The 20,339-nt window shown below is 49.2% G+C and overlaps 2 protein-coding genes across 2 annotated transcripts in view; one reads left to right on the top strand and one right to left on the bottom strand.

Moving 5' to 3' along the window:
* The window catches only part of patj (PATJ crumbs cell polarity complex component), a gene marked incomplete at its 3' end in the record, with an annotated part of 91,282 nt that overhangs the window by 52,098 nt on the left and 18,845 nt on the right, over positions 1 to 20,339 (bottom strand). The window contains exons 16-28 of the mRNA XM_080769633.1: positions 19,657 to 19,791; positions 18,766 to 19,084; positions 17,927 to 18,078; positions 13,585 to 13,689; positions 13,228 to 13,407; positions 12,375 to 12,584; positions 11,209 to 11,316; positions 5,857 to 6,117; positions 4,899 to 4,941; positions 4,629 to 4,686; positions 2,943 to 3,026; positions 2,290 to 2,361; positions 276 to 453 (exon numbers count right to left, since the gene is read on the bottom strand). Of these exons, the coding sequence (XP_080625759.1) occupies positions 276 to 453; positions 2,290 to 2,361; positions 2,943 to 3,026; positions 4,629 to 4,686; positions 4,899 to 4,941; positions 5,857 to 6,117; positions 11,209 to 11,316; positions 12,375 to 12,584; positions 13,228 to 13,407; positions 13,585 to 13,689; positions 17,927 to 18,078; positions 18,766 to 19,084; positions 19,657 to 19,791 (1,905 nt within the window). The remainder of the gene's footprint in view (positions 1 to 275; positions 454 to 2,289; positions 2,362 to 2,942; positions 3,027 to 4,628; positions 4,687 to 4,898; positions 4,942 to 5,856; positions 6,118 to 11,208; positions 11,317 to 12,374; positions 12,585 to 13,227; positions 13,408 to 13,584; positions 13,690 to 17,926; positions 18,079 to 18,765; positions 19,085 to 19,656; positions 19,792 to 20,339) is intronic.
* LOC308319487 (kelch domain-containing protein 3-like) lies at positions 730 to 1,942 on the top strand (the record flags this gene model as incomplete). The annotated part of the gene is made up of 2 exons (XM_080769593.1): positions 730 to 743; positions 1,054 to 1,942. The coding sequence occupies 2 exons, from the start codon at positions 730 to 732 to the stop codon at positions 1,940 to 1,942; spliced, it is 903 nt and encodes a 300-aa protein (XP_080625719.1).

Here is a 20,339-nt window from a genome sequence, read left to right as displayed (position 1 = left end):
GTGGACAGTGGACAGTCCAGTGACCTACCAGTGGCATCATCATTCCTGTTACTTGGTTCATTGTCTCCATCAGACTACGTTTTGCACCCCGTCCGTCCGTCCGTCCGTCCATCCGGTGAAAACTGGAGTCATCAACAGGCCCGGAAAGTAAGATCGCCCAGCAGTCTTCTGTCACTCAGGCAGGTGTGTGTGTGTGTGTGTGTGTGTGTGTGTGTGTGTGTGTGTGTGTGTGTGTGTGTGTGTGTGTGCGTGCGTGTGCATGTGTGTGCGTGTACCTCCAGTATCTTGTCCCCGGTCTTCAGGTTGTGGGCGTGGTCGGCGGGAGAGCCAATCAGAACGTGTTTGATGAAGATGCCTTTAAGCTCCTCCCCGTTGCGGAGCCTTTTGATCACATGCTGCCCCCCCACGATGCTGAGACCCAATGACTGGCCGTCTGACACACACACCTCCACCCTGCACGCGCACACACACACACACACACACACACACACACACACACACACACACACACACACACACACACACACACACACACACACACACACACACACACACACACACACACACACACACACACACACACACACACACACACACACACACACACACACACACACACACACACACACACACACACACACACACACGTAAATTGTATTTTTTTGCCAAATGGCCACTTAGAGATTGCATGACATCATAAGCTATCCTACAATATGACATAATCATGCCATGACATCACAACGGTGTAATTGTTCTTTATAAAGCCTTGTCCGATACTCTAAACATCAGTTAGTGACTTGCAACGAGGAAACCGAGCTGCCTTCATCCTAACAAGTTCATCTGTAAACTAGTTGTCAACACTCATTGACGGTGGAGCTGCTGCTGTGAAATGTTTCACTGGACGATACATCTGGAAGGAGAACATAGGAAGGACCAGGCTGCTGCTGTGGTGGTCGGACACGAGATCTACTGCTTTGGAGGAGACGGAGACCAGAGGAGAAGAGATCACATTGAAGTACACGTCTTCAATACAGCGTCTTTATGCTGGAGGAGGTTGACCCCAGTGACCCCTGGAACAGGGGAACTTCAGCGTGAGGTTCCCTCCTGGCGCTACGGCCACACAGCTGTGCTGATTGAAGATATTGTCTACCTCTGGGGAGGATATCCTAACTGCAATGTGCGTTATGCATTTGATGTCGACGCCCACAGATGGTTTAAACTACATGTTTCTGGGACCGTTCCAAAGGGGAGGAGGGACCACTCAGCCTGTGTGTTGGTGAAGGTCATGTATATTCATGGAGGAGAAACCCAGACTGGACCCACTAATGACATCTACAAGTTGGACACCACCACAATGGTCTGGACTTTAATTAACACCAGAGGAACTCCACCTCCTGCTTCATACGGTCACACTGCTACCATCATCGGGACAAAGATGTTTGTGTTTGGGGGCTGGAGTGGGTGGGGTCAGTACTACAACACCATCAGAGTGTTTGACACAGAGACCAACCTCTGGCTGGACACACCTTCTACACAGCTTCTACCAGAAGGACGTGATGATCATTCAGCCTTTACCTACAATGGAGAGCTGTACATATTTGGTGGCTGGAACAGTCACAAGTTACTCAATTATCTGTGGAAATTCAGTCCAGAGACCTTCTCCTGGAAGAAGGTTGAGCCCAAGGGGAAAGGACCGTCTCAGATGTATAGGATGGGCTGTTGCATGATGGGAGATCGTATCATCCTCTTTGGAGCAGAGAACAGACCAGGTGACCTGTATGTCTTAGACTTCAGTCTGAGCCTCAAGACATTATGTAAGCTAGCAGTTATTCAGTACGGTCTGGAGCAGTCTGGACTCCCACACAACGTCAGGTGGGAACTGGCAGCAGTGACTAGCAAACAGCAGCTGAAAAAAAAAATCTCTCTTAAAAAAAAAAAATAAGTGAAAAAATAAGACAATCATTTCACGGACGATGAATGATATGAATTAAGGGTTCCCAAATCCTGCTCGAACCCAAGGCAACGTTTTCTGGCCGTGAGAGAAAAGAAGATAAACATAGAGAAACATGTTCCATGGAGAAAGAAGATAAACTGACCTAGGGGACTCGGGGAGAACACGTGCTACAGACTGAATGGAACCTGTAGGGGGCGCTATACAGACAGAATGGAACCAGGACCTTCTAGCTGTGTTGAGACAGCAAAGTTTCATGGAGTGACCAACATGACGTTGCCATTTCGCTCCGTTCTCCAACTCTGTGTGTGTGTGTGTGTGTGTGTGTGTGTGTGTACCTGCGCGGGGGTCCCCAGTGACTGAAGGCAGGTGTCTCTTCTCCTTCACCGTCCTCCCTTTCCGGGAGATCACTGGAAACACACACACACACACACACACACACACACACACACACACACACAGCAAATAAACGTTATTTTAGGCTGGTCTGATGTCCCAGAGCCTTACTGCGCAGGGCAGAATGGTAGAAGCAGTAGAAGGCTATGGACCAGAGCTAATATATTAAAAGATTCGGGCCACATTTTCACAAGTTCTTTTTTTCAGATCTACAAGCTTGTAGATCTGCTATTTTTCAATAGTAAAACATAATGCTTAACCCATTCTGAACGGGAACCCATTTTGTGTTAGCATCATGTTATTCTTTAGCTATTGAAAAATAGCAGATCTACAAGCTCGTAGCGCGCCACCGAGTGGCGCGCTACGAGCTTGTAGGTCCGCTATTTTTGAAAAATCGAAGAACGACTGACATTTTTAGAATCTGATCTCAGGTCAGAATGGGTTAATCAGACCAGTGCGTGTCCAGTGGAAACCTCGTATGTGAATCTGATCTCAGGTCAGAATGGGTTAAAACACCAAAAGGGGTTCCCGTCCAAAATGGCTCAAGTCAACGGTCGAGGTAGTCGCCATTGATGATGTCAGAGGGACAGCTCACCTGTGGGCTTTTCCTCCTCCTCTGATTGGTGGAGCCTGGCCCCTCCTCTTCCTCCGCCCCTCCGTGTCAATCACCCTCACGGTTCTGCAACCGAGACGAGACCAAACAAGAGAACTTTTATTTGTTACCTTTATCAACTTGTTTGGCACCAAACAGACAAACAACGTCTGTACAGCGAGGTCAGCGCCACAGTGCTCTGCATTTATCTTCTTCCAGCGTAGACTCTGGACTAGGGTTTGATCCCCAGAACCCTTTGGACTTGGGTTTGATCCCCAGAACCCTTTGGACTAGGGTTTGATCCCCAGAACCCTTTGGACTAGGGTTTGATCCCCAGAACCCTTTGGACTAGGGTTTGATCCCCAGAACCCTTTGGACTAGGGTTTGATCCCCAGAACCCTTTGGACTAGGGTTTGATCCCCAGAACCCTTTGGACTAGGGTTTGATCCCCAGAACACTTTGGACTAGGGTTTGATCCCCAGAACCCTTTGGACTAGGGTTTGATCCCCAGAACCCTTTGGACTAGGGTTTGATCCCCAGAACCCTTTGGACTAGGGTTTGATCCCCAGAACCATTTGGACTAGGGTTTGATCCCCAGAACCCTTTGGACTAGGGTTTGATCCCCAGAACCCTTTGGACTAGGGTTTGATCCCCAGAACCATTTGGACTAGGGTTTGATCCCCAGAACCATTTGGACTAGGGTTTGATCCCCAGAACCCTTTGGACCAGGGTTTGATCCCCAGAACCCTCTGGACTAGGGTTTGGTCCCCAGAACCTTTTGGACTAGGGTTTGATCCCCAGAACACTTTGGACTAGGGTTTGATCCCCAGAACCTTTTGGACTAGGGTTTGATCCCCAGCACTCTTTGGACTAGGGTTTGATCCCCAGAACCCTTTGGACTAGGGTTTGATCCCCAGAACCCTTTGGACTAGGGTTTGATCCCCAGCACTCTTTGGACTAGGGTTTTATCCGCAGAACACTTTGGACTCTGCGTGGCGGTGTCAGGGAGGTTGTTTTTCTTGTTAGAAATTACACTAAAGCAGTTTGCACACAGTGCATGTTTTAGTGTAATTACACTAAAGCAGTTTGCACACAGTGCATGTTTTATTAAATTACACTAAAGCAGTTTGCACACAGTGCATGTTTTAGTGTAATTACACTAAAGCAGTTTGCACACAGTGCATGTTTTATTAAATTACACTAAAGCAGTTTGCACACAGTGCATGTTTTAGTGTAATTACACTAAAGCAGTTTGCACACAGTGCATGTTTTAGTGTAATTACACTAAAGCAGTTTGCACACACTGCATGCTTTGTCTCCCTGATCTGTGCGTGGTCAAATATTCAATCTGACCCCTTTCATCATGTTCAAACAGGTTTGATATTTATATGGACCACAGTACAGTATGAACAGTGATATTTATATGGACCACAGTACAGTATGAACAGTGTGTGAGAAAAACAGATGCAAGAGAGAGAGGACCGGTCCGCTGCAGTCAGCCCAACCTCTCTCTCTCTCTCTCTGAGATGAGGAGGTAGGAGAGGAGATGAGGAGGTAGGAGAGGAGATGAGGAGGTAGGAGATGAGGAGGTAGGAGAGGAGATGAGGAGGTAGGAGGTGAGGAGGTAGGAGATGAGGAGGTAGGAGATGAGGAGGTAGGAGGTGAGGAGGTAGGAGAGGAGATACTCACTCAGAGTCTGTATCAGTCAGGGTGAGTTCTGAATCTGCTTCACTGTCTCTGGAATGTGCTGTCACACGCACATGCACACACACACGCACACATGCACACACACACACACACACACACACACACACACACACACGAATGAAAGTTGCAAAACTACTGACCTAGTCAGTGTGTGTGTGTGTGTGTGTGTGTGTGTGTGTGTGTGTGTGTGTGTGTGCATGTGTGCGTGTGTGTACGTGTGTGTGCACTCCCGCGTGCATGCGTGTGTCTCACCTGCCGTCATCAGAGGTGTGTGTGTGGGTTCAACTCTCTCACCCTGTGGGAGAATAAAGCAGAGAGAGAGGGGGGAGGGGAAGGGAGGGGGAGGGGTTCAGTGTGTTGCTCAAGGGCACATGGTCACTGTGGGAACTCAAACCTGTGACCTTTAACCCTCTAAGACCCAGCGTTGCTTTATAGCAACAAGTTATATTTTAATTAATTACTAAATTATTTTTTTTTTTTTTCTGTTATTTTTTCACCTAAACGTCATCAGTGGTGTTCATTGCAATGATGCCATTGGTCATGATATTTGCATATAACCCATTCTGACCGGGCACCCATTTTGGTGTTGGCATCATGTTATGCTTTAGCTATTGAAAAATAGCAGATCTACAAGCTCATATCGCGCCACCGAGTGGCGCGATACGAGCTTGTAGGTCTGCTATTTTTGAAAAATTCGAAGAACGACTGACATTTTTAGAATCTGATCTCAGGTCAGAATGGGTTCATCAGACCAGTGTGTGTCCAGTGGAAACCTGGTATGAATCTGATCTCAGGTCAGAATGGGATAAACACCCCCCACAGAGGCTGACATTCACACACATTAAAAATGTCTGGACTCTTTTTTTTTTTTAACCTATGACTTTTGACCTTTAACCCTAATAAAAGTAAGTAAAATAATTGTAATATATGCTTTTTTGTGATCATTAGAATGTCTAGAACATGTTTTATTCATTATTGTGAAAGATATCCCCCAAATGTAAATTATTGATTATATTATTATAAAATTATTATACATTTTTCATCAAACCTTTTTTTTTTTTTAAATGTTTAACATATTTTTTAGTCTTAGTTCTAGTAGTACAAAGTAGTAGTAAGGTTGAAATCTATTATTTTGCAAGTAGAAATTAATGCGGGTCTTAGAGGGTTAAACTAACTACTAAAATATGCAGTTCCAGGGACGTCGACTCACCTCCAGCCCACCAGGGGGCGGCAGTGTGTTGGAGGAGGGGTAGGGGGGAGGCGGCAGAGCCTCCTCCTCGTCCTCCTCCTCCGATTCGTCCACGGCCATCTCCCTGCAGCCAATGAGAGGGGAGGGGGGCGGGGGGAGCACCAGGGGGGAGGAGTAACGAGGGGCGGAGTCTAGGATCAGCTCGGGTTCATCATCGTCGTCGTCGTCGTCATCATCGTGATGACGAAGGTCCTCTGGTAGGATGGAGCCATCACCGAAACCCTGATATGTGCACGCACACACGCACACGCACACACACACACACACACGCACACACACAGTGCCGCAAGGCGGGTTACAACACTTTTTGTGTCGTTTTTTTCTTCATTGTAATTATTTGTCATGATTATTTTGTCACCATCTTGAGTCGGCTTTTGTTCGAGGCTTACAGATGTTTAACCCATTCTGAACGGGAACCCATATTTTGGTGTTAGCGTCATGTTATGCTTTAGCTATTGAAAAAATAGCAGACCTACAAGCTCGTAGCGCGCCACTCGGTCTGCTATTTTTGACAAATCGAAGGAACGACTGACATTTTTTAGAATCGGATCTCAGGTCAGAATGGGTTAATCAGAACCAGTGTGTTGTCCCAGTGGAAACCTCGTATGAATCTGATCTCAGGTCAGAATGGGTTAAATAAATACCTTTTTGAAATGTCTATGGGCTCGATACTGTCCACCGTACAGACGCATCAGAGACACACTTCCTTCCCACTGATTACAATAACACAAGGAGAGTTGGAAAACGGGACTGAACTAAAAAGAAACTCTAAACAAAAACAAAAAAACTCCAACAATGTGCAAAAAGCAGCAGCAAGATGTTTTTGCTTTCTGGCTTATTTTTTTTTCGTCATTATTCTTTCATTTGCTGTTTGCTAGAGTCACGGCTGCCAGTTCCCACCTGATGTTGTGTGGGAGTCCAGACTGCTCCAGACCGTACTGAATAACTGCTAGCTTACATAATGTCTTGAAGCTCGGACTGAAGTCTAAGACATACAGGTCACCAGAAGTGTTGGTTCCTCCAAAGAGGATGACACGATCTCCCATCATGCAACAGCACATGCTTTGTGTCGGAGGCGGTCCTTTCCCCTTGGGCTTAACCTTCTTCCAGGAGAAGGTCTCTGGACTGAATTTCCACACATCATCAAAGTCCTTGATACCGTAGCGACCACCACATATGTACAGCTCTCCATTGTAGGTAACGGCTGAATTATACCTGCGTTCTTCTGGTAGAAGCTGTGTAGAAGGTGTGTCCAGCCAGAGGTTGGTCTCTGTGTCAAACACTCTGATGGTGTTGTAGTACTGACCCCTCCCCCAGCCTCCAAATACAAACATCTTTGTACCGATGATGGAAGCAGAGTGACACCATGTAGCAGGAGGTGGCGTTCCTCTGGCGTTAATTAAAGTCCAGACCATTGTGGTGGTGTCCAACTTGTAGATGTCATTAATCCATCCACTCTGGTTGTATCCTCCATGAATAAACATGACCTTCCCCAAAACACAGGCTGAGTGGTATCTCCTCACCTCTGGAACGGTTCCAGAAACCTGTGGTTTGAACCATCTGTGGACGTCGACATCAAAGGCATAAAGCACATTGCAGTGAGTATATCCTCCCCAGAGGTAGACAATATCTTCAATCAACACAGCTGTGTGGCCCCAGTGCCTGGAGGGAACCTCAAGGTGAGGTTCTCCTGTTCCAGGGGTCACTGCAGGGGTCGACTTCCTCCAGAGTAAAGTCAGTGTGTTGAAGACCTGCACATCAATCTGATCCTCGTTGTTCTCCTCAGAGTTCCTTCCAAAGTAGTACAGCTGGTGTCTCACTGCTACAGCAGCACCATCTTCCTTTGGTGATCCTTTCTGAAGAAACGTCCAGGAAAACATATTTAACACCACAGTTAATGGTGGATGGAAGTAAACCTGTTGGTTTCCTGCTCTGTAGAAGAATGAAGAGCCAAAGAAAAGGAGAGCCAAAGTAGTACGCTTCTAGATTCTAGAGCTCTTTGAGTCTTGGTCGAAAGAGTCTTGAAGAGAACAGCCTTGAAGATAACTGCCTTGAAGAGAACAGCCTTGAAGATAACAGTCTTGTAGAGATCTGTGTTGAAGATAACAGCCTTGAAGAGAACAGCCTTGAAGATAACTGCCTTGAAGATAACAGCCTTGAAGATAACAGCCTTGAAGAGAACAGCCTTGAAGATAACTGCCTTGAAGACAACAGCCTTGAAGATAACAGTCTTGTAGAGATCTGTGTTGAAGATAACAGCCTTGAAGAGAACAGCCTTGAAGATAACTGCCTTGAAGAGAACAGCCTTGAAGATAACTGCCTTGAAGATAACAGTCTTGAAGAGAAGAGTCCTGTAGAGATCTGTGGTGAAGGATGGAGTCTTGGAGAAGTTGATTCAAACTGACCTCTCTCTGAGGCGGCAGTGCTTTTTATCATACTGGCTGGATTGATGATTTCACAACGACATCATGACATCAGGGACCCCGTATTTGGGCATGGCTGACCTGCTGGGAGTCCAAATGTGGACATGGCTGTGACTCATCAGCCATTTACTGGAAGACCAACTGAGCAGTCGAGACGAATAACAGTCTGAGTCCAAGATGTATTCTGACCACTGCCCAACAAAGGCCTAGCTGTCCTGACCCCTTATATCCATAATGTGTACATCATAAATATTAGGTATCGTCGCTGCTTACGATAAGCAGGACCAAGCAGAAAGTCCATGGAGCGGACAGCCCCGCCCCCTTGCTATTGGCCACGTTGCTCAGTGGCGTTTTGAAGCACCCGGAAGAACCGTCTACTTCTGCGTCTTTCCGAATTTTGGAAAGCGACATTTGGCGTCCAAAGTGCGCTCAACGTTAACGCCCAGATGCTGCGCGGGGGGGGGGGGGGGGGGGGGGTGTTCCTCCTCTTACCACTAGGGGGGGTTTCCTCCTCATCAATTTACAATTTAGGCATTTATCAGACGCTCTTAATCCAGAGCGACTTACATTAAGCAAGAACAAAAGCATGGGAATACATCACATAAAAGCATTTATCATGAAACATGAGTAAGCTAAGAAAGTAACAGTGGAATATCTATATAATGAAACTATACATATAAAATATACATATATACTATACTATGCTATACATTATGTACTATGACGTGCTATGACTACATACAATGCAATTATAGTGCCGTCTACATAACATGCTATAAGTCTGTATCAAATGCTATCTAAGTTCTACAGAAATGCTATCTAAGGGGGTATAGGGTAGGTGCTATGGGCCAACTCCACGGGTCCGCCTGCAGTCCCTCCTCTCACCACTAGGGCCGAGCGCCTCGACGTTGGAGAGCTCCTCACTGGGCCTCAGATTGTGGACGGATGCGGAAGTGCTCAATGTTAAACCCCATGCTGCCTGCAGTCCCTCCTCTTACCACTAGGGCTTTCCTGCTACAGGGTCTCCTTGTGCTAAATGCAGGGGCGTGCGTTGCCTGCAGTTCAAGCTCTGACCACTTAACCCCCCGTGGCGTCACCATTGGCCAGCCTTTACGGGGGGGGGCTTGAAGCCTCATAGGCAGCAACAAGTATTTATTCATGAAAGGGGGCGGGACTGGGCCTGGCGTCGTCATGAAAGGGGGCGGGACTGGGCCTGGCGTGGTCATGAAAGGGGGCGGGACTGGGCCTGGCGTGGTCATGAAAGGGGGCGGGACTGGGCCTGGCGTCATCATGAAAGGGGGCGGGACTGGGCCTGGCGTGGTCATGAAAGGGGGCGGGACTGGGCCTGGCGTCATCATGAAAGGGGGCGGGACTGGGCCTGGCGTCGTCATGAAAGGGGGCGGGACTGGGCCTGGGCGTCGTCATGAAAGGGGGCGGGACTGGGCCTGGCGTGGTCATGAAAGGGGGCGGGACTGGGCCTGGCGTCGTCATTAAAGGGGGCGGGACTGGGCCTGGCGTCGTCATGAAAGGGGGCGGGACTGGGCCTGGCGTCGTCATTAAAGGGGGCGGGACTGGGCCTGGCGTCGTCATTAAAGGGGGCGGGACTGGGCCTGGGCGTCGTCATGAAAGGGGGCGGGACTGGGCCTGGCGTCGTCATGAAAGGGGGCGGGACTGGGCCTGGCGTCGTCATTAAAGGGGGCGGGACTGGGCCTGGTGTCGTCATGAAAGGGGGCGGGACTGGGCCTGGCGTGGTCATGAAAGGGGGCGGGACTGGGCCTGGCGTCGTCATTAAAGGGGGCGGGACTGGGCCTGGCGTCGTCATGAAAGGGGGCGGGACTGGGCCTGGCGTCATCATGAAAGGGGGCGGGACTGGGCCTGGCGTGGTCATGAAAGGGGGCGGGACTGGGCCTGGCGTCGTCATGAAAGGGGGCGGGACTGGGCCTGGCGTCGTCATGAAAGGGGGCGGGACTGGGCCTGGCGTCGTCATGAAAGGGGGCGGGACTGGGCCTGGCGTCGTCATGAAAGGGGGCGGGACTGGGCCTGGCGTCGTCATTAAAGGGGGCGGGACTAAGGCAAAGACGAAGGCAAAGAGAATCTCCAATCTCCATTTTTCCACAGACGTTTCAGAAAGCATTTATTTAAAGACGCTTAAGCCTCGGGCGACTGTGGCTCAGGAGGTAGAGCAGGTCGTCCAATGATCCGTGGGTCGGCGGTTCGAATCCCGGCTCCTCCTCCTCCTCCTCCTGTCTACATGTGGAAGTGTCCTTGGGCAATAAGACACTGAACCCCACATTGCTCCCGATGTGCTGGTTGGTGCCTTGCATGGCTTCTGTCGCCATCGGTGTGTGAATGTGTGTGAGAATCGGTGAATATAATGCATATAATCTAATATATATATAATCTATGTAAAGCGCCTTGGATAAAGGCGCTATATTATAAATGCACCATTTACCTTTATAAGCCTCGGACAAAGCTAACTCGGATGCTGACGAATCATGACGCACGAACACGCTAATAGAACACTGTATCTGTGGAGTACCAGTGTTGATTTTGTCGACTAAAACTAAGACGAAAAATGTTCGTCGACTACCTTTTTCCACTGACGAAAACTAAATGGAAACTAAATGAAAACTAAGCTATATGGTGACTAAAACTAAGACTAAATATACTGACAATTTCGTCGACAAATAAAAACTAGACTAAAATGTTAGGAAGGGACTATAGTGGACAAGAGATCCAGTATAAGTCATTTTACACTTGGTTGCATGCTGAAAATAGCAGATCTACAAGCTGCGACGCGTTGTGAGTTGTGAGTGTTTAGTGTGATTGTCCAGTGTGTGTGTGTGTGTGTGTGTGTGTGTGTGTGGCGTGCGTGTGTACAGTACGTTACCTTGGGTACAGGCAGAGGTGTGTTGTTAAGAGAGACAGACAGGCTGTCTTTCTGACCCAGAGCCTGTCTGTCTGACAGAGCCTGTATGTGTACCTCGGTCCCTTCCACCTAGTCACAGACACACAGACACACACACACACACAAAGACACACAGTTAGTTTGCACACATGTTTGCATACATGACCATTGTGAATTGATTCAGCATTACACAACAGATCGTTTCTGATTGACCGTGACCTTGTGGTTAGAGTGTCCGCCCTGAAACTGGGAGGACGGGGGTTCGATCCCCAGATGGGACCGAATGCCTCCCTGCTTGGCACTCCTAGTCATTGGTTAGACCAGTCATCAGTCCTACAACCTACCTCAAACCCTCACCTCCCACGGGGCAGCACACCTAAAGCTAACCTTAACCCTCTCCCAAACCTCAACGCAACCCTCACCAACCTTAATCCGGTCGTTTTAACGCACCCCTCACCAACGTTAATCCGGTCGTTTTAACGCACCCCTCACCAAACTTAATCCGGTCGTTTTAACGCACCCCTCACCAACCTTAATCCGGTCGTTTTAACGCACCCCTCACCAATCTTAACCCGGTCGTTTTAACGCACCCCTCACCAACCTTAATCCGGTCGTTTTAACGCACCCCTCACCAACCTTAACCCGGTCGTTTTAACGCACCCCTCACCAACCTTAATCCGGTCGTTTTAACGCACCCCTCACCAACCTTAATCCGGTCGTCTTAACGCACCCCTCACCAACCTTAACCCGGTCGTCTTAACGCACCCCTCACCAACCTTAACCCGGTCGTTTTAACGCACCCCTCACCAACCTTAATCCGGTCGTTTTAACCCACCCCTCACCAACCTTAATCCGGTCGTTTTAACGCACCCCTCACCAACCTTAATCCGGTCGTCTTAACGCACCCCTCACCAACCTTAACCCGGTCGTCTTAACGCACCCCTCACCAACCTTAACCCGGTCGTTTTAGCGCACCCCTCACCAACCTTAATCCGGTCGTTTTAACGCACCCCTCACCAACCTTAATCCGGTCGTTTTAACGCACCCCTCACCAACCTTAACCCGGTCGTTTTAACACACCCCTTACCAACCTTAATCCGGTCGGCTTTAATAAGCCAATGCAGCCCCTCAGGGACCCCCATACTGACCACCAGAGGCCTGCGGACGCCCAGGCTGACGCTCCCGGGCGGGGCAGCCTTCAGGACCTCCACAGCCTGGTCCAGGGTCAGCCGGTCCAGCTGAACCTCGTTGATGCTCGTCAGCTGGTCGCCCGGCAACAGGCCGCCGTGGCGCTCCGCGGCCCCGCCCCCAACCAGGGAGCGAATCACCATCACACACCGCGAGGGATCTAGTGGATCCTATAGAGAGAGAGAGAGAGAGAGACACAGACAGACATGACGTAGCGATACCATCCTGATGACTACAAAACAATGACTACAACATGACGTAACGATATCATCCTGATGACTACAAAACAATGACTACAACATGACGTAACGATATCATCCTGATGACTACAAAACAATGACTACAACATGACGTAACGATATCATCCTGATGACTACAAAACAATGACTACAACATGACGTAACGATATCATCCTGATGACTACAAAACAATGACTACAACATGACGTAACGATATCATCCTGATGACTACAAAACAATACTACAACATGACGTAACGATACCATCCTGATGACTACAAAACAATACTACAACATGACGTAACGATACCATCCTGATGACTACAAAACAATACTACAACATGACGTAACGATACCATCCTGATGACTACAAAACAATACTACAACATGACGTAACGATATCGTCCTGATGACTACAAAACAATGACTACAACATGACGTAACGATATCGTCCTGATGACTACAAAACAATGACTACAACATGACGTAACGATACGGTCCGCTCCCGAGCGAATCATATACCCCGAAATGAAACAGAGAGCAGGTGTTTAGCCTGGCGAGGCGAGGTTAGTGACCTGGTAGTCCAGGATGCTGAAACCCATCCCTCGGTCTCTGTCTTTCTGCAGCCCAACAGTCTGGACGTCTGGACTCCACAACGCCAGCTCCCCTCCGTCAGAACACTCATCTTCATCCCCATCCTCCTCTTCCTCCTCGTCTTCCTCCTGCTGGCTGAGGCCTGGAGGCTCCTCCTCCTCCTGACAGACAGACAGACAGACAGACAGACAGTTATCACACTGGAAATTCTGTCAGAAAGACACCCTGTTCTGGTGACACTCAAAGTGTGGGAAGCCCCGCGCCCCTACCACGCCATGTCTGACATATACAGTTGGGGGCTGACCCTAGTAGACTGTACGAGGGGGGGGGGGGGTTACCTGCAGGCGTTCAGACAGACGACTGTCTGTCTGCTGATGGTCAGGGAGACGGGTGTCTGTCTGACGCGTCTGACTGGAGAGCAGGGAGGACAGCTTCAGCTCAATCTGACACACACACACACACACACACACACACACACACACACACACACACACACACACACACACACACACACACACACACACACACACACACACACACACACACACACACACACACACACACACACACACACACACACACACACACACACACACACACACACACACACACACACACACACACACACACACACACACACACACACGATTAACGTTGCACTGACAAATGATGATTGCATGTCTTTTCATGGCACAAATAATCCTCACGTACAGTAATTCTATGCAGCTTGTGAGTAACATCTGAGTTCTTAATTGTCAATTATCTGAAGTGGGGAACGGCTTCTGTCTCTCTCTCTCTCTCTCTCTCTCTCTCCACTGCTGTCCTTCGTAGTGCATCAGAACACACTTGCCCGCCTGCCTGACTGTGTGAATCACTTACCTCGGACCCCGCAAATACCCTGTTCAAACTACTCCCTTCCAGAAAACGCTACCAGAGCATCAGATCTCGTACCACCACCCGTCTCAGTAACAGTTTCTACCCCCAGGGGGCAGTCAGGCTGCTGAACAGCTGACCTCGAACTGTATTGCACTTCACTTCACTTGCACTTTTCTTTTCCTGTTTTTTTGTCTTTTTCTTGCACTATAGATGTTGTTTTATGTCCTGTGTATGTAAGACTGAGAGTGCTCTGAGCAAAATAATTTTCATTGTATGTATACTCTGTATCTATACAAATGACAAATAAACCTGAACCTGAACCTGAACCTTGCTTCTGCTCGTGTTGAGGAATGAATCCAAAGCTTGTCATTATATTATGGTTTAAAGGAGGCAGACACTGTGCAGAGTGAGAAGCAGTCTAAAGGAGGCATACACTGTGCAGAGTGAGAAGCAGTCTAAAGGAGGCATACACTGTGCAGAGTGAGAAGCAGTCTAAAGGAGGCATACACTGTGCAGAGTGAGAAGCAGTCTAAAGGAGGCATACACTGTGCAGAGTGAGAAGCAGTCTAAAGGAGGCATACACTGTGCAGAGTGAGAAGCAGTCTAAAGGAGGCATACACTGTGCAGAGTGAGAAGCAGTCTAAAGGAGGCATACACTGTGCAGAGTGAGAAGCAGTCTAAAGGAGGCATACACTGTGCAGAGTGAGAAGCAGTCTAAAGGAGGCATACACTGTGCAGAGTGAGAAGCAGTCTAAAGGAGGCATACACTGTGCAGAGTGAGACGCAGTCTAAAGGAGGCATACACTGTGCAGAGTGAGAAGCAGTCTAAAGGAGGCATGCACTGTGCAGAGTGAGAAGCAGTCTAAAGGAGGCATACACTGTGCAGAGTGAGAAGCAGTCTAAAGGAGGCATACACTGTGCAGAGTGAGAAGCAGTCTAAAGGAGGCATACACTGTGCAGAGTGAGAAGCAGTCTAAAGGAGGCATACACTGTGCAGAGTGAGAAGCAGTCTAAAGGAGGCATACACTGTGCAGAGTGAGACGCAGTCTAAAGGAGGCATGCACTGTGCAGAGTGAGAAGCAGCACTGCTCTGCTGCTTACATTGATGTGACCTAGATGTGCCAATGACTGGCGAGATCCTTTGTCATTTGGCAGCACCCTGTGTTGAACTACCAATAGTATGAAAATAAAAGGCTTTCATATAGCCTACTCTTACATTCTGGGGTGTTCATTTCAATTAGTTAATACTTTGCAGATTGAGGCCAAAACAATGTCCGTGGGAGATCGTAGAAGCAGAGGCAGCTGGAGCAGCGCTAAACGCCACGGTGGAGCGACAATCTTCCGTCACGTCCCGATCGCGGGAGGGTCACCGATACATGCATCGGCTTCACGGATTGGTCAATGATGGGCCATGATGTCACCTAAGCCATATAAGTGACCGCACACACTCATAGACGTGCATTCTGCTTCAGAGAGACGTTGGAAGAGCCTTCTCTAGTCCTGCTGGTGTTGTGAATCCTCTCTAAGACACAGGAGCTGCTGGTGTTGTGAATCCTCTCTAATCCACAGGAGCTGCTGGTGTTGTGAATCCTCTCTAAGACACAGGAGCTGCTGGTGTTGTGAATCCTCTCTAAGACACAGGAGCTGCTGGTGTTGTGAATCCTCTCTAAGACACAGGAGCTGCTGGTGTTGTGAATCCTCTCTAAGACACAGGAGCTGCTGGTGTTGTGAATCCTCTCTAAGACACAGGAGCTGCTGGTGTTGTGAATCCTCTCGAAGACACAGGAGCTGCTGGTGTTGTGAATCCTCTCTAAGACACAGGAGCTGCTGGTGTTGTGAATCCTCTCTAAGACACAGGAGCTGCTGGTGTTGTGAATCCTCTCTAAGACACAGGAGCTGCTGGTGTTGTGAATCCTCTCCAAGACACAGGAGCTGCTGGTGTTGTGAATCCTCTCTAAGACACAGGAGCTGCTGGTGTTGTGAATCCTCTCTAAGCCACAGGAGCTGCTGGTGTTGTGAAATGCTCCAGTGGACCGTTCGTCTCAACCACGTACCAATCAGAGGATGTCGTCGTGCTGCTGTTGCCGTGGGAACCGAGCTGTACTCCTTTGGACGGGACGGCAACAGGAAGGACAAGGACGGTCAGATGGATCCTCAGATTGAAGTGTTCGTCTTCAACACAGTGTCTTTGATCTGGAGGAGGTTGACCCCAGTGACCCCTGGAACAGAAGATCCTCACCTTGAGGTTCCCTCCAGGCGCTGCGGCCACACAGCTGTGTTGATAGAATATACTGTCTACCTCTGGGGAGGATATCCTCACTGCAATGTGCTTTATGCATTTGATGTCGACGTCCACAGATGGTTCAAACCACAGGTTTCTGGAACCGTTCCAAAGGGGAGGAGGAACCACTCAGCCTGTGTTTTGGGGAAGGTCATGTTTATTGATGGAGGATTCACCCAGCTGAATGGACACACTAATGACATCTACAAGTTGGACACCACCACAATGGTCTGGACTTTAATTAACGCCAGAGGAACTCCACCTCCTGTTTCATACGGTCACTCTGCTACCATCATCGGGACAAAGATGTTTGTGTTTGGGGGCTGGAGTGGGAGGGGTCAGTACTACAACACCATCAGAGTGTTTGACACAGAGACCAACCTCTGGCTGGACACACCTTCTACACAGCTTCTACCAGAAGAACGTGAGGATCATTCAGCCTTTACCTACAATGGAGAGTTGTACATATGTGGTGGTCACTACGTTAACAAGTACTTTAATGATGTGTGGAAATTCAGTCCAGAGACGTTCTCCTGGAAGATGGTTGAGCCCAAGGGGAAACGTCCACATATGTTGAATAGGATGTGCTGTTGCATGCTGGGAGATCGTATCATCCTCTTTGGAGGACACACACCTAGTGACCTGTATGTCTTAGACTTCAGTCCGAGCCTCAAGACATTATGTAAGCTATCAGTTATTCAGTACGGTCTGGAGCAGTCTGGACTCCCACACAACGTCAGGTGGGAACTGGCAGCCATGACTAATTGACTACCAACAGCAGCTGAGAAAACCGTCACATAACAGAATAAAACGATACATAATAAATAAATAAATAACAATGACCTGGGACAAATTAAAAACAATAGAAAAATAAAACTAGCTAAAAAATACAGCACGAATGTCTGCAAGAAGACCTGTCTATCTGTCAAGGAGTGTTAGACCAATCAGAGAAGACCCGTCTATCTGTCAAGGAGTGTTAGACCAATCAGAGAAGACCCGTCTATCTGTCAAGGAGTGTTAGACCTATCAGAGAAGACCTGTCTATCCGTCAAGGAGTGTTAGACCAATCAGAGAAGACCTGTCTATCTGTCAAGGAGTGTTAGACCAATCAGAGAAGACTTCTATCTGTCAAGGAAAGCCGTGAAGTGTAAGGAGTTACAGCATAGAGGATTAATTATATCCTCTATGCTGGAACGTCCAATAGGCAGAGAGATGATCAGACATTGGCTACATGCTGTCCAATTGGCAGAGAGATGATCAGACATTGGCTACATACTGTCCAATAAGCAGAGAGATGATCAGACATTGGCTACATTCTGTCCAATAGGCAGAGAGCTGATCAGACATTGGCTACATACTGTCTGTGATAATTGTCAGTCGACCATATATTCTTGTTGAATGTGAACGCAAATGAAGATGCCACGTGTGTGCGTGTGTGTAAGCGTGCGTGTGTGCGTGCGTGTGCGTGCGCATGCATGTGTGTGTGTGTAAGCGTGCGTGCGTGCGTGTGTGCGTGCGTTCACCTCATCCACAGTGGGGGCAGTCCAGGACTCCAACTCTGGCTGGGGGTCAAGGTCACTGTGGAGGTCAAGGTCAGCGTGGAGGTCAAGGTCTGGCTGGTAGTCGCTAGGCACTAGGAGGTCGTGGCTGGTTTCCGGGTGGTCGTCAGTGGTTCCTGGTAGCGGAGCGTTTAATTAATGCACACGGCAAGAATCAAAAAAAAATATATATTTATGTCCAAGTGAATTATGGTACGTGTGATCTGAGAGTTTACCATAATCACAGTAAACCAGGGTTCCCCAATTAGCGGCCCCTTGTGGCCCGCGGAAGATTTTTTATTATTTTTTTTTGGGTCCCAGATATAAATGGCATTAAATTGGGGTCAGTAGCCTCTGCATGTCAAACTGGGGGGGGGGTCCTTCTCAAACGGGGTCTTGCCCTGAATATTAACTTTCAGGGCAAGACAGACCTCGACCTCGCGCGTTGCCGACTCGGGCCCCAGCCTGGTGGAACGCTATAGTCAAAATATGGCCCTTGAGGAACATTTTATCGGGGAACCCTGCTGTGAGTAAACCTTAATCACGTTCCATCATTCAAGGGCCTCTGTGTAGAAATTAAACGAGACTCCATGCGGTCATACTTTCAGTTTCACTTTCACTTTCAGCGCTGCAGAGTCTCTGTGACTGTGAGCAGCTGATGCTCGTTGACGCATCGAAGGAAGGCAGTTATGTTTATGCACCGCCGCAGAGGGGTAGAGTGGCCACTAGGGGGCGGCGGTGGTTCAGCCCCTCAGTCAAATACGGTCCCATAAATCATATCGGGCTCTCTGTGTCGTGACACGTACATATTGCAAGACACCCACCACTGGTTGCTGGGAGGTCCTCGCTGGGGTCTGGGAGGTCCTCGCTGGGGTCTGGGAGGTCCTCGCTGGGGTCTGGGAGGTCCTCGCTGGGGTCTGGGAGGTCCTCGCTGGGGTCTGGGAGGTCCTCACTGGGTTCTGGGAGGTCCTCACTGGGGTCTGGGAGGTCCTCACTGGGGTCTGGGAGGTCTTCGCTGGGGTCTGGGAGGTCTTCGCTGGTTTCTGGGTGTCTACAACAGACCAGGGTGAAAGGGGGCGGGACCTCTCTCAGAAAGCCCACCGCCTCCCTGCGAGACTTCCCGTAGAGCTGGACCCCATTCACCTACACGCACACACACACACACACACACACACACACACACACACACACACACACACACACACACACACACACACACACACACACACACACACACACACACACACACAGGCTATATTAATGTAATCATGGCGGCCCTCTTGATTGCGGTGAAACACAGTCTGTGCTCAGTCACTTCAGCTGGTCAGTCAATGCTGCTATCTGTCTCTACCACAGACCAAACCAACGACAGCTCCCGACCGTGCGTGTGTGTGTGTGCACGCACATACCACCAACCCAACACCTCATTGATAAAATATAAGTAAATTAAGTCCTTGGCAGACATTGAGGGCTGTGCCTGCGTGCGTGCGTGCGTGCCTGCCTGCGTGTGTGCGTGCGTGCGTGCCTGCGTGCGTGCGTGCGTGCCTGCGTGCGTGCCTGTGTGCGTGCCTGCGTGCGTGTGTGCGTGCGTGCCTGCGTGCGTGCGTGCGCGCGTGCCTGTGTGCGTGCCTGCGTGCGTGCGTGCGTGCCTGTGTGCGTGCCTGCGTGTGTGTGTGCGTGCGTGCCTGTGTGCGTGCCTGCGTGCGTGCCCATACCTCCAGCACCTCGTCCTCGGGCCTCAGGGCCCCGTGCCGGTCCGCGGGGCCCCCGGGGGCCACAGAGGAGATGTAGTGGTGTCCGTCGAACGAGTCCAGCTCCACCCCCAGACGCATGGCGTGGATGGGCAGCAGCTGGACGGAACAAAACGCTAATGATAAGGAACGCCGTTTTGGTACGTTAGCATCACGTTATGCTTTAGCTATTGGAAAATAGCAGATCTACAAGCTCATAGCGCGCCACCGAGTGGCGCGCTACGAGCTTGTAGGTCTGCTATTTTCGGAAGAATCGAAGAACGACTGACATTAGAAACAACGGCTTTTTCAGAAAACTGTCAGGATGTATAGAAGACATTATTTTAGAATCTGATCTCAGGTCAGAACGGTTAAGCGTTACGTTATACTTTAGCTATTGAAAAATTAGCAGATCTACAAGCTCGTAGCCATAGCAGGGCTGTGAAACTTTGGGATTCGATTCTGATTCTTGGGGTCACGATTAGATTAAAAAATCCATCTTTTAGATTCTACTCGATTCTCAATCCAAAAACCTTTTTTTTGTGCAAAAACAATCTGAACAATCTTGAAAATATGGCACAGGTCCTGACAGGTCACTGTTCTACTGACCACAGGTCCTGACAGGTCACTGTTCTGTTCTACTGACCACAGGTCCTGACAGGTCACTG

This window comes from Protomyctophum bolini, assembly GCF_963924005.1.
Source record: "Protomyctophum bolini genome assembly, chromosome: 8".
Classification (NCBI taxonomy): Eukaryota; Metazoa; Chordata; class Actinopteri; order Myctophiformes; family Myctophidae; genus Protomyctophum; species Protomyctophum bolini.
Note: the sequence above shows the minus strand (reverse complement) of the source record. Positions and strands in the feature narration are given on the sequence as shown.